Below are 14,916 nucleotides of genomic sequence, written 5' to 3' on the forward strand. Positions count from 1 at the left end.
TTCCCATGTCATGTTTCTTCTCAAGGCTTCCATTTCTTCTTCCATAGCATTAGCCCACTTGGAATCACTTTGAGCTTCAGCAACAGTCCTGGGAATCACAGACAAAGAAAGAGAAGACACAAAACACTTGTAATCCTTGCTAAGTCTAGAATAAGATACAAAGTTACCAATCGGGTGTTGAGTACATGACCTGACACCCTTTCTCAGGGCAATGTGAAGTTCTTCATTTTCTTTTTCAACCCCATCTTGAATCTTCAAGGTAGGACTTGGTTCATCCAGGGAAGAAATAGCATTGGGATTGGAAGTAGACCTTGTACCACAAGTTACCTCCTCTGTCCGAACACCCCGTCTCGAGTAGACCTGTCCAAACAAACGATGACCTTCTTTCTCGGTTTCGGTGGTACACCCTTCCTCCTTCTCAGGCACATCAACAACTGTGAGAGGTTCTGATTTCCTGTAGTCCAAAAATTCTGTAAATTGAATCTCCTGACTCTGAGAATACTCTTCCCTAACCACAGACTTCTGCCCCTGAAGAGGATTCTCACCAAAGTAAGAGGCATGTTCCAAGAAGGTTACATCCCTTGTAACATAAACTCGACCAGTGGTGGGATCAAGACATCTGTATCCTTTTTGAGTAGGAGAATACCCAACAAAGACACCTTTGATAGACCGGGGATCAAATTTCTTAACATTGGAACTATGATTATGAACAAAACACACATAGCCGAAAACACGAGGAGGGAGGAGAAACGATTGACAACTTCCGGGAAGTAACGAATGGGGAGTCCGACCATGCAGCACACGACTGGGCATACAGTTGATGAGATACGCACTAGTAAGAACTGTATCACCCCAATAGTGTTTGGGAAGATTTCTCTGAAGCAGAAGGGCCCTGGTGACATTAAGGAGCTAGCGATTTTTCCTTTCAGCCACCCCATTTTGTGGGGGAGTATAACTACAGGACGTCTCATGAACAATCCCCCTTTTTTGAAGAAAATACTCAACAGACTGACACATATACTCACGGGCATTATCAGACCAGAAGGTTTTAATAGTTCCACCATATTGAGTGTGCACAAGAAGAATGAAGGTCTCTATGACATGAAGTACCTCACTGCGATCTTTTAACAAGTACACAAAGGTGGTCCGAGAGAAGTCATCAATAAAAGTTATAAAATATTGAAAACCTTGACGGGTATGAATTCCCGAAGGCCCCCACACATCCGAGTGAACCAAGGAAAAAGCTTCATTAACATAACTAGTAGAAATAGGGTACGAAGCCCTCACATGTTTGGCAAACTGATAAACATCACAGGAAATCAAAGACAAATTCAGAGAGGAACACAAATCGGGAAACAACTGTTTCAAAATCCCAAAAGGTAAATGCCCAAAGCGTTCATACCAGTACAGGAAGGACTGAAGACAATCTTCTCTTCGCTTTTCTGTCTTGTTGATCACTGTCATAAGAGCCGTGGCCACACATATGGGAAGACGATATAGGTCATCAGACGCCAAACCAATCCCAATCCTCTTCCCTATCACGAAGTCCTGCAAAACACAACGATTTGCAGAAAAAATGAGTTCACAATTCAGCTCTTTAGTAAGTTTACTAACTGACAAGAGATTTAAGGGAAACTGGGGAACATGTAATGCTCCCCGCACATGAAATTTGTCCAATAAGGACAGAGTCCCTTCTCCTGCCACAGAGATAGAGGAACCATCTGCGAGAGAAACTCGTTCCCTTCCCGAGGACAACTTATACTCATGAAACAATTTAGGATTACCTCTCATGTGGTGAGTAACACCACTATCCACAATCCATTCCCCCACAGAAGAGTTACCTGTATCGCCAACAACTGCAAGAGCATGATTAGCCTTTGTCTCATTTGATGTCTCGACCTGGTTGACATCGATCCGACCCAAGTAAGCCCTCAGTTCACGAATCTGGTCAGCAGAAATGGAGAGTGTTTCTCCACTAGATTTGGGCACCTCAGACACCGGCGTCTTCCCAATAGAGGACCTCCCTTTATTCCCTTTCTTCTCTGGATGAAGATCCCAACAGAAATCCACAGTATGACCAGTCTTCTTGCAGTGGGTGCATCTACGAAGAGATCTAGTAGTGCCTCCAAGGCCACGACTCACAAGAGCGGATCTCTCATGATAGGGCATGAGATCTCTCTTTCCCTCAGTTGTAACCAGCCTTCTCTGTTCTTCAGCTTCAATACAAGAGTACACATCTTCAATACTGGACACCTCTCCTGAATTCAGAATCTGGCTTCTAACACCTTCAAACTCATCATTTAGAACCAGCTAAAAAGAGGAACACCCTGTTTTCTCATTCCTTAGCTACATACAGTGCTTGATCCAGGGGACAATGCCAAGGAACATCAGAATGATAGTCAAGCTCTTCCCACTTGGCTTTCAAAGCCCCATAGTAATCTGCGACAGATGAGTTCCCTCGTCGAAGTCCATAGATAGTCTTCATTATTTGGTAAGTTCGAATAGCAGTTTTCTTCTGGCCATACATTTGCTCTAAAATCACCCACATGTCTCTTGCAGTCTTCTTCCGAAGAATAAGGGGTTGAATATCAGCGAAAACGGAGTTGACAATCCAAGTTTTCACTTGATTATCCTCAAGAAACAAGTGTCTCACACACCACTTGTCTTTGCCGGTTCAGGGTTCCTTCCATCGATATAGGCAATCCGACCGCGGCCAGCAATCCTCATAGTCATAGCGGCCGACCACGGGAAATAGTTATCCTCTGTAAGGCGAAGAGTAGTGACCTGAACAGGAACATTCTCAGTTGTAAAAGCCCCGATTTCAGTTTGATTAGTGTTGACGGTCGACGAAGAAGAAGCTGCCATAATCACAGACCAGTCTGGCAAAGGGCACGGGCGGTGGTAAAATAAAAGGAGCACCGGTGGCAACAGAGGGCACCAACGGGAGCAGGGCAGACCCAGAAGGCGACGACAGGAAGCAGGTCGGGCGGCGGAAGACGTTGCTGGTCAGGTGGAGCAGGGGGCAGGTCGGGCGGTGATATCGACGGCGCAAAGGGCGACGGCAGGGAGCAAGTCGGGCGGCGCTGGACCACTAGCACGAGCGACGAACCAAGAACAGGCGGGGGGCGGCAGCGACAGCAGCGTCCTCAAGCGACGCAGCAGAAAAAAAAACACCGTTGGCGGAAGTGGCGGCGGCGGTAGTGGCAGCAGCGGCGGCAGGGACAGCAGCGGTGGTGGTGAGAGAGAAATCTTCACGATCACCAAAAAAGTCCCAAATCCGCTGGCTCTGATACCATGTAGAAACACGAACACTGAGAAAAGAAAAACGAGGAACACGATGTAACGTGGAAAAACCCTCAACAAGAGGGAAAAAACCACGGATGAGGAGGAGCTGGTGCCCACTAGCCGCCAGACACTCTCTCTCTTAAGATTTCATATAAGTATGCCCTAACTAGGACATACTGGATCGGGTCCAGACCCGGACCCATACACCAAGATCCGTCAACACAAGCCAATTTTGGTATTGATTGCTACCTATCAATCAGAACTGCATTTTTAGAATTCCACCCTTTTCTAGGCTTGATCCTCATTCTCTCATGTTGTAGAACCACATTTCTAGTGGGAGAGAATTCTTTTGGCTCTCAATAAATCGAGGCCCTGATCAGGCAACTACTGGTCATATTTATGTACCTGTTTGGACACAATATCCTCGTTACAAATGTACGTGTGTGTGTGTGTGTGAGTAACACCAGACCACTTAGGCAAGAAGCAAAAACCAGACCTCCAGACCACTTGGGTAAGAGGCAAAAGCCAGACTTCCATATATTATGTCTCTTATCCAAGTGGTCGGGTATTTACTCTCTCTCTCTCTCCCTCTCTCTCCACATAGAGAGGGAGGGAGAGAGAGAGAGTAAATTGCACTTTCCACCAGAAACTAGTTGTCAAATCAATTACTGCTGATTATTGATGTAGTTGAACCAACATGTTGCTGCTTTCAAACATAGGTCGGTCGATAACCGACTAGCCGGACTAGTTGGGATTTTGACAATTAAGGTGGAAACCAACCCTACAAAACACTACCCCTATATACACTATGTACCTTTCTATAAGAAGGTGAGTGTATGATGGGTGGAAACCAACCCTACAAAATACTACCCCTATATACACTATGTACCTTTCTATAAGAAGGTGAGTGTGTGATGTGTAGTCACGACAAGGTGTGTGACATAAACGAGTAGTTTAGCAGCAAGGACACTTTGTTAGTGTCCCATGAATTTGCCTCAAAGTTTGGATCAGGATCATGGAATAATAGTTCTAGTGTCTGATGAACCAGCCCCAATCTTTGGAGCAGATTCATGAGACTCACAAAGTGACTCTGCTGCTGAATGACCTCAAAGGGGTGCATAAGGTTGATAGGTTTGTAATATATGCACAATTATATTTGTTTTATGTATATAGAGTTATAGACAAATATATACGCAATAGAAAGAAATAGAATAAGCAAGCAATCATGTGTATGTTTGCGTGAGAGAAAAAATATGTCAACCCCTCCTCTATCCCCAAAAAATTAAAAACTCCCCCCATCACCCAGAGACTAGTGTGTGTGCATGGAGAGAGGAAGTCTCATAACCCTAGCTTTCATTTCAGTAAACATCATGCTACATCGGCATATATGTAGTGCAAAATCCATGGTGCATCAATTTTCTTTTTGTTATATATGACAACATACAGCAGTAGAAGCAGATAGAACAAATAGGTCTCAAATGTAGATAGAGGCAATGACTCACTTGGACAGTATTATTAGCAAGGTCCAGCATCCAAAATCCAATTATAAATATGATAGCAGCTCGTGTCCGAGTGCCTCTATAAGTGCTGCATTTGTTTAAAAGTTCGTCAAAATTTAATGGTCAAGAAAATGGAAATTTGTTGAAGAGAATCTTTACCTGCAATGCTCCTTAGTATCACCCAGTAGATATCCAATATCCGCAGAGAATCCTATAATTATAACCTAGTTTCCAAGATATATTATCATTGATAAAGAGAAAAAGATTTACATGAAGGTTTGCAAAATACCATAAGGCATAGTTCTTAATTACTCACTGCTATACAGATCATGAGAGACCCAAGGAAAATAAAAGGACGTCTCCTACCATATCTTGATCTGCATTTATCACTCCAAATACCAACACATGGTTGAACCTGAGCAGTATATCCCAAGAAAGAGATAAGACAATCGGAATGATATAAAATGCAAAGTGAACCATGGAAACTATTCACTTCATTCATAAAAATTGTCAAAAAAGTAGCAACATGCACAAACGACTACTAGCAGATGAATAAAATTGTTTATAATGAATTCACACGAAAAAATAACAGCATAAAATTATGAATCAGATTTGCTTTCAACTTTCAAGTATCTGAATGTTTGTGCCTTCAAAAGGTACACAAGATGAATAATTTGAAAAATAAAAGACCAAGATGCATGAGATACTACGAGAAACAGCTCAACAAATGCAAAACCACCATCTGCAGCTTAATCAAACTAGGTTTACGGATGTCATATCTCCACATGGCTCCCATGATGCATGGATTGAGAAGCATTTAGTGACTGATCCTTAACATGTTAAAAGTTTTGATCAAATAGTTGACTTACTTCTTAATTATGTAATTGCAAAATTTGCTTTCAAGTCTCTGAACATTTATGCCTTCAAAAGGTCCACAAGATGACTAATTTCAAAATAATAGACCCAGATGCATGAGACACTACAAGAAACAGTTAAACAAAATCACAACCACCATCTGCAACTTGGTCAAGCTAGGCTGACAGATGATATATCTCCGCATGGCTCCTATGATGCATCGGTTGAGTGCACCTAGCAACTGATCCTTAACAAGTTAGAGTGTGGGTTTTTAAAGATTATCTTATTTTATTTGGACTGATATTGTAATTTTTCTTACCTCCAGCCCTAATCTCTTTTAACATTGAGATTAGGGTAACGTTGATTGAAGTTTTTTTGCTCTGTGGTCGTATCAATAAATATATATATATTAGGTCTTGCACGATATAACGGGGAGCTATTGTTTTTTTCTTCAATCTAGTATAGCTTTTAACTTAAATTGAAGCATTAACAATTAGATCTTGTATGATGAATATTTCTTTTCATTATTTAAAGCAATCAACCTCTAAAAATTCCTTTTTTTTCCTAATTTAAAAGAATGCTAAATTATTAAGCAGTGGAAAGAACCCATGACATGAATTTTCTAGTTGGGTACCATTTAGTTACTTAACTGTCTATGTGCCTTATACAATAATTGTACAATTTCGGACCTTTTATAATTGCACTTTTGCTATCCTAGGAACTTAGGTTCTAGCATAGTTTCATTTGCAGGACTGGTCAAGTCAGTTTTTCAAAGGATCCAAAGGAACATACAAATACAATCCAGCGAGGGTGCACTAGTGTATATAATTCTCCATCTGCTAGCATCCAAATTACCAAATTAACAAAATGGTGGCTCAATGCTAGGTGCCTTCTTGCATGCAGTTAATCACTTGAGATTCAAACCACCATGTTTGGACAAAAGAGTCTACGAAAAGTATTAAGGTTGTGGACTGAAACTCAACCCTGCTGCACCAGTCCATGAGCATGTATATGTAAGCGAAAACAAGAGCCCCTCTTGATCTAGGCTAAGGATGGTGACATCGAGAATTTTATTTGGTTGCATGGTGACATCAAGTATCTGATTTGGTTGCATGGTTGTAGATTTGTAGAATGGTGACATCGAGTATTTGTTTCGGTTAGTGTTCATTAAAATAAAAAATTAAGCCAAATTTAACAATTAAAAAAAAATAGACATGTGGCACTCTTGAATTGGGCCATGTAATCAAATTAAGAATACCTTTAAATATTTTTACTTGAATAATAAGTTCTTGAGTGTTAGGGCATTATTGTAAACCAACTTAAATTCTGTCCTTTCCTTTCCTTTATGTAGCCTAAACTCTAAACAAACATCAGTTTAATCATTTTTTGTTCCTTTCCTTTCTATCCAAACAAGCTTTTATAATCATTTTTTTCATTCTCTCATTTCCCTCATCATTCCCTTTTCTTTCATTTCCTTTCCTTTCCATCCATTCCTTTCCCTCCATCCAAAAAGCGCAAAAAGATAAACAAGGAGAGGTCCAAATGAGATCTCTCAAGACCATGGTGTTGAATCTCAAAGTAGAAACTGTTAAACCATGAATGAGATGCTTGCTTCAGCCTATATGTTGTTCCATTTAATCTGTACATATAACCTATTGAATCTCCTTCCGTATATCCAGGGGGTTGCTCCATATAAACTTTCTTCTCTATATCTTCACGCAAGTACTCATTCTTCAAATCAAGTCGACTAAGCAACCATCCATTTTTAATAGTAAGGGTTAGAATGACACAAATGGTCCTCATTCTTATAGCTAGACTGAAGGTTTCATCATGATCCTATCATGTCTTCTGGGTAAATTCCTATGCAATGAATAACACATTTCAATCTCATCTAGTTTATATTTTATTTTGTATACCCACTTGTATCCTACAACATTTTTATCAAGTAGTCTAGGCAGAATCTCCCATGTGACACATTCATGAAGCGCTTTCATCTCATCATCCCTATCTTTGATCTACTCCCTAGAATTAATAGGGATGGAAGGTGACAAGTTTATTCTCCTTATCTATCATAGTCAAGAACAATTGGTGTCCATGAAAAAATTGTCATCACTTACCTATCACTTAACTGTATGTCAAGAACGTGTGGAACATCTAACATCAAATGCATGTGAAGAAGAGGAAGAAGTGATTTAAAGAGCAACTCTCCTCAACACTAGCAAAAATCTCTGCACTCAACCATGGATAGCAAACTTCAACAATTGGGGATGAAGCATAATTGTCATCAAGGCATCGACCAAAATTTAACTCATCAAACACCATATTTTGTGATTGTCTTTACAAATTTGTTGAGAAAGTCATAACACCTATATTCTTTATATTCATCAATACAGCCAAGAAACCTACACTCAAGTGCTTTGTCCTCAAACTTCTTTCTCAGGGACCTGTTAACCTTAACATAACAAACAGTCCCAAAGAACACACGTTATAATAGTTGGTGTGAGTGCCAAATAAGGTGTAATACGAAGATTTATGCTCAAGAAATGCCATGGCAACCTGTTTATCACATATACTACAGTATGGAATGTTCCCATTCATAGGTGAATGGGAAGATCACTAAGATGCATCATATACTCATTTCACTCCAAGAATATGACTGTATTTTTGCTCAGCAATTCCTTTCTATTGAGATGTACACAGGCATAACACCCTTCTCCCTATTCCATTAATCTAGAGGTACTTTATAAAGTCATTGGGTGTAAGCTCACCCCCTCGATCATATTGGAAACTGAATGGCAGTGGAAGAGCTATGGGAGGTAATAGGAGGTGAATAGGTGGGTGACGGTACTAGTAGCTTGATTTTGAGAAGGGTGGGTGGCAATGCAAGTGGTGGTTCTGGTGGTAGCAAGATGAATAATAGTGAAACAATGACAGCAGATGCTCAGATGGAAGTTTATGGTGTCTTGAAGAAGTTGAATTAAATAACAATATATTTTCTACAGAAATGATTGAATTATGCAGCTTGGTTCTTGCTCTGTTTTGATTTCATTATCCTTGCTACATGTTTTGGTTAATAAATCATGAAGATTACTTGATTCCAACACCTTGCTTCATGCGTTCCCCAAAGCCTGGCCTCAATGCGTCCAGCAAGAATGTATAAATATTAAGAAAAGGAAATATCATCAATCTAACAGCTTTAGTAAGAACTAAAAGCGATTACACAGCTGAACACATACTTCTAATAAAATGGAATACAAGATAGGCAATGATTTCTGAGGAAACAAAACATGGATAATAACACTCGGATGAATTCAAAGTAGATGAACAAGATTAACACAAAGTTAAGTAAAAGGAGACTATCTAGGCTTACCACAAGGCCTGTAATGGGTCCACAAAGCCAGATGAACGAAGAGAATGCATGCCCTATTCCAAGTGTCTACATATGTAAATATGAAAAGATCAAAACCAATATCATAGGACTGAGCAACATACACAGTATAATGTAGAGTGATTCAAATAGTATGCATGTCAAACTGTTCTGAGATATATCATACAGCCACAAAGCAGCATCAATCAAGTAAATAAGAGTAAAATTATGAAGAAAAGTAAGTAAACATGCAAAAAAGTATTCAACTGGAGAGAATGGGTAAACACATCACACAAAAGAAAGATCGTATCATTGAAAAAAAAAAATGCAAACCAATTTCTCCACAAGACTCTGGAAGAAATATTCACAAACTTCCAAAAATGAAACAAGTATACCTACAACGATTTACTGCTCCATTGAGATTAATGTATCCACAAGTACTCCAAAAGTTATTGGCTATTAATTGCACTGTTGTAATAAACTCAACCTATTGGTATACAAAACTCATGAAAAAGTGAGGATTTCTAGTTTCTACTTGCTCTTTCTCCAGAAGGCAAGCAAATATGCAGTTTGACTTTGCACAAAAAACTAAGTGCACATTCAAGTACATAAACATGCACATTTAAGCATTCATGTGCATTTACATACATGTGCTCTCTCTCTCTCTCTAAATATTGATAGCTGAAACGACAAAAATTTGAATATTTGAACTTGTTGAGAAGGCAAAAAGAAGATGAGGAGCTGAGCTTCACATGAGACACTAATTGCAAATGCAACTACTAAAACATGTGTGTACACTTTATGTACGCAATAAATGCACATCAACACATATACAAATATAAATGTGTGTGTGTGTGTGTGTGTGTGTGTGTGTGTGACTCTATGTGTGTCTTCATGTTTGCACATGCATTATACACACATGCATGTTGAGGTCCTTGTCTTGTGACTGTTGACAAAAAGTTATCGCTGCATGAAGAAAACAGAAATATAAAGCTTGGTTCTGGGATTATCACGAAAATGGAAACCATTCCATATTTTCTTTTTTTCTCTTTTCCTTCTTCGTCTTATAACACCCCCATAGTCCTTTTTTATTCTTCTCTCCAGATGGGCCACATCTGCCATTATGCCATCCCCAACCACCCCTCTCCTTGCTCTTTTTTTCCTCCATTTTTTCTTCTTCTTCTTGCAACGGCTGCACCAACTGCATCCCCATTTTTTTTCCCTTTTTTCTTCTTCTTCTGCATCTTATGATGATCCTGCACTTTTTCATTCTTTATATATATTTTCTTCTGACTTTTGGCTTCTTACTTTTTTTAAACCTTTTTAATGGTTTATTTTTTTACCCTAAAACATGATAGAGTGAATCCATATCACTAACCAGTTGAAGAAGGCTTATTTTTGTACCCTAAAACATGATAGAGTGAATCCATATCACTAACCAGTTGAAGAAGGCTTATACCTTAAAATATCATACAACAGATGCATATCACAAACAATTAAGAATGTACCAATTCAATTTTTACAAACACATGAGGTTGCAGTACAATTCAGTTATGGGTACAGTGCTGCAGGTACAAGCATCGAAGTTTTAAAAAATGTGGTATGGGGGTACGGCAGGGTGTATATACATATACATAGATATATATGTGTGTGTGTGTGTGTGTGTGTGTGTGTGTGTGTGTGTGTGTGGGTATGTATGTGTGTGTGTAAGCAAAATTATTTTGGTATCTCCAATTATGTCATGTCAGAGTCAATATGCAGAATTGCCTAAAAAATTTAAACAAAAATCATTAAAAAAGTAAAACGTAGCGTACTTGCTTACAGTCACTGGTACTATGGTTTCCACTACCCATTTGACTTGGTTGATATATAAATAATATAATTATACACAGTACTGAAAATTGCAGATACTATCTCTTATGGTTGTTCCTTTTTTCTTTGTAAGTGTGTCCATGGATATGTTATTTGTATGCCCTATTTAGTAGAGATCAACTTCTGAACCACAAGAATTCAAGAAGTATCAAGGCATTTGAGTGATTAAATCATCAAGTGAACATATAACAAATTTTGTTCGTTCATAAAAACACAATTTTTTTCCAAGGATATAAATATAGAGTCGACTTAAAGATTTTGTTTATGTTAAATATATCTAGTGGTGGTATCTTCCTTCGGCGCATTTACCTCCAAAGTGGATCTCCAACGCTCCCTCCATTTGTGCCTTCCATTGGGAGATCGTTGGTCGAGCTCGCGAGCCTGTGATCAAAGCACTCGCAAAGACCATTTGAACAGTGCGACAAGAACTCAGATTATAAATTCTAGATTCATGTACAGCCAATTGGATAGCATGTACATGCCCACAGAAAACAGAGATGCAAATGGATAGCATCAAGAAATTGCTACAAACATAAACTGCAAAGATGTTATTTGATAATAAGATAGGAATACAAGGTAGTCAACCGGGTGGAATGTGCATGTGCATAATGTTTGCATGGGGTCAGTGCGCATGCACGTCTTCCCATATGTGTGTTCAGGCATGAGAGGGAGACAACAAGAGAGGTATTCTAATCAGATAAAGGAGAAAGAAAAAAAAATATAACTATTTTCTTCAAAATCAAGGATTTATATTGGGTATCAACAAAAAAAAATTGACAAGGATTACAAAAACTGTGCTCCAAATTCAGTAAAGTTATCCAAACGTAGTGTCCACCAAAAGGATCGCATTGCGTGTGAAAAGCTGGTGACAACTAAAAGAAGGACTATTGAGACACTAAACTTGACCCCTTGTTTGCATAATTGAAAAGTAGAAAAAACTGAAAAACACAGCTCAAATGGCTTTATTGGTTTCCCATGGTCTTATTTATAGAAAGTCTTCAGACTGCATATTCAATGCTTAAAACATTTGCACCAAATTTTGCCACCCGATGCAAAACAAACACTATCTTGTATACATACTCAATGGGTAAAATATTTGTATCATCTTTCACCATCCAATATAACATAAACACTATGTTATGCTAGTACAATATTAATTTCTTATACCAATTACTATGACACCAAGGTTTCACTTGCAGTAAACAGTACCATATTAATAAATTAATGTTTATTTTCCTGCAAAGAGCTCCTATTTCAGAGGTATGCAGGTAAGTTTACAGCAAAAAAACAAATAAATTGTTTTATCTAGCACACCACTTCCAAGTGTATATTGTGTTTGGATATATACTTCTTCGAACTTGATGCCAAGAGTTAGACAAGCTTTCATGACCAATTTGATTTTCAAAAACAATCAATTTTGTGTCAATCGCCTAATGAAAATAATTTTTTTTCTCCATATAGCAAGTGATTAAATTACTATATAATGTGGGATTCAAACCAATATCTCTTAAAAGTTTGACTGTTGCAGGTGAAAAGTCTGAATGCGATAGTTTCAATCCCAATAAGTGCACCTGTTAGGTACTTGACCAATACACCAGAATGTCCACGATGTTTCTGCGTGTAAAATTAGGCCTTTAAACAACCAGGATCCTTCCACTAAAACATGTTCCAGATTCAGTAATTGATTTTACAGGTTTCTGTTTTTTTTTCCTTTTGGTCCACTGGATGTGCCTAGCCATGCCCACTTTTGTGTAGCCTCTAGGCTCAGCTCATTGCATAGGATGTGCCTAGCATTTCTGACAGCATTATAGTCTATATGTTAGCCACAAATATTATTCTTGGGTATTTATTGGCAAAGTTGTCTTTTTGTGAAATTCTTGAGAAAAACTTGGAGTTTTAAAAAAAAAAATCAAAATGCAAGGTAAAATATAAGAAATGAAAAACTAATAAGTATTATATTGCATTTGGGAGGACATGTTAAATACCTAAAACAAGAGGAAATAAAACAATGAAACAAAAGTTGAAAAAAATAAAAACAGAAAATGAAATAAAAAAAATAACTGACAAATTCATCAAAAATCGTGATAAAATCACGTTAAAATCTCGGCAAATTCATTTTTAATGTTTTTTAAATAAATCACAATATTTTCCATTTTTTTATCGTTTTCTTTAGTTTTTTCGTTAATATTGTGATATTTGGGGCTGTGGCCTATAGGTAGTAGGTGGCTAAAGACAAGGAAGTAGTAGATGACTGTATATCCAATAGAGATGGGAGAGAAGATATAACTTTACACTGACTCTTGCTCTGTAGGTTAGGTGAAAAAAATCAACGTATTTAATGGCTAATGTCAGACTATCCGTCTAATTCCTTAGCATTTGTTCTTCTCAAATGATACGCAATAACTTATTGAAGAATCACGAGTTCCCAACCCTCAGGCCGGGACATTGCAAGGGGGAATTGTGTAAAAATGATGACTTCTAACAGATCGATGACTTGATTTGATTTCAAAGAAATTAGAGGACTTCAATGTAAAATTCTAAGCTCCGTAATCTTTGAATGAACACGTGATACTAAACAATGGATATAGCATGTTCCATAGAAAAGTAGCTGTAAGCTGAGGCTTCTGGGATTCGCCAACCAGCAATCCCAAATTTTAAATGTGTAGCAATATTACTGCATTCTTTGTAATTGTGGATGAAACTTCATGGTAACAGAATTTAGTCGCAATTAAATTGAAAAATAATTGTCATATTTACATTCTAATGCAATTAAGGTGAGAGAACTTTCATGCTTTCTGCTGACGAAATACAGTTGTAAAAAGCGGTGCTCAAGCAGACAGAACTACTGCGTCTCCCTTGATTACAAAAGGGAGGACGGAGAAGGAAAGGAATTGAAAAATCTACGAGGAACTACAAATAATCACACTATTCGTCTTTAATAACGGTATGTAACCAAGAAGAGCGATAAAAAAATCGAATGCTACCATCAATTCAGAAAGATGTACTCTGAATCTTGTAAGAAGCAATTATCTAACCGAACAATAGTAAGAATTAACGTAATCGATGGTAAAAGGAAGCCGAAGCCAGATCCAGATCCAAACGACGTAGAACACCTGCGAAATCGGTAAACACTAGAATCGGATCTGTACCTGGATATAGGGAGTCAAGAGGGACAACTGAAGGGCCCAGCCGAACTGAACTCCAGCGGCGACCATGCAAGTGAAGATCAATGTCTTGAGACTGGTAGATTTCGACGGAGAGCGCTGGTCCGGCTTCGGTGGAGTGCTTCCTGGGCTAGGATCTATCTGATCTTCAGATCCGTTTATGGTGACGAGCTCAAGCTCCTCCTCCTTCAGGTGCCGGTAAGGTACCCTTATTGAACCGGGCTCCATTGTGTCGCCGACCAAGAAAAACAATGAGAACCTATCGATATCTCAGATCTGTCCTCGACGTTATCTCCATGGAAGATCTTCACCCACAGCTTTAAAGGTTTTCCAAGGCTTTATAGGAAACCTGAGAGAGATAAGGAGACAGCCAGCGAGGGGAGCGAAGACGCCGAAGAGGGGCTGGCCCGGCCGTCGGCTTAAGTAAGAGATAGAGATTCAATACGACTACCTCTACGAACCCGCGGCAGATGTAATGTTCGGAGGCCGAGGATGTTCGCTGATTGTTAGGATCGGAGTTGATGCGGTAGAAGAAGCAAGCGCGCCTTAGCTGATCTCACTCTAAAATCTATTATAGGGTTTAGATGTTATTTACATAATTTAGTTTTTGCCCAACAGAGACCCAGCTAAAAGTAGGTTAAGAGAGTACAAAAATAGCTTCCCCAACCCGACTTGAATATACTACAATGACTAAAATGAGGGTGAACCGTAGCATACAAGAATTTTACTCCTCATTCAACCATACATTACATGGTAAACCATCTTGTCATGCAATTGTTATAAGTCCAAACCATACCCTTATCCCTTAGGTTGGGCTCTACAACCCAAGAGTCGTGTCTTCAGCCCACGGCTTAAGAGGGACCCCAGTTGGTTG

At 38.8% G+C, this 14,916-nt stretch overlaps 1 protein-coding gene across 4 annotated transcripts in view; it reads right to left on the bottom strand.

Annotated features, from left to right (window-relative positions):
* LOC116259481 (sucrose transport protein SUT4) overlaps positions 1-14,570 on the bottom strand; it is a 41,515-nt gene extending 26,945 nt beyond the window's left edge. The window contains exons 1-6 of one of the 4 annotated variants that reach the window (XR_007574136.1): positions 14,028-14,569; positions 11,188-11,259; positions 9,010-9,075; positions 5,101-5,199; positions 4,944-5,008; positions 4,788-4,872 (exon numbers count right to left, since the gene is read on the bottom strand). Coding sequence is in view for 3 of the 4 variants with exons in the window: in XM_031637323.2 (XP_031493183.1) it covers positions 4,788-4,872; positions 4,944-5,008; positions 5,101-5,199; positions 9,010-9,075; positions 11,188-11,259; positions 14,028-14,270 (630 nt within the window). In the remaining variant the exon portion in view is untranslated. Of the gene's footprint in view, positions 1-4,787; positions 4,873-4,943; positions 5,009-5,100; positions 5,200-9,009; positions 9,076-11,187; positions 11,260-14,027 lie in introns of all 4 variants that reach the window. The other 3 variants (XM_031637323.2, XM_031637325.2, XM_031637324.2) reach the window with 3 other exon arrangements.
* Positions 14,571-14,916: the final 346 nt, after the last annotated feature.

Source organism: Nymphaea colorata, chromosome 8, assembly GCF_008831285.2.
Source record: "Nymphaea colorata isolate Beijing-Zhang1983 chromosome 8, ASM883128v2, whole genome shotgun sequence".
Taxonomy (NCBI): Eukaryota; Viridiplantae; Streptophyta; class Magnoliopsida; order Nymphaeales; family Nymphaeaceae; genus Nymphaea; species Nymphaea colorata.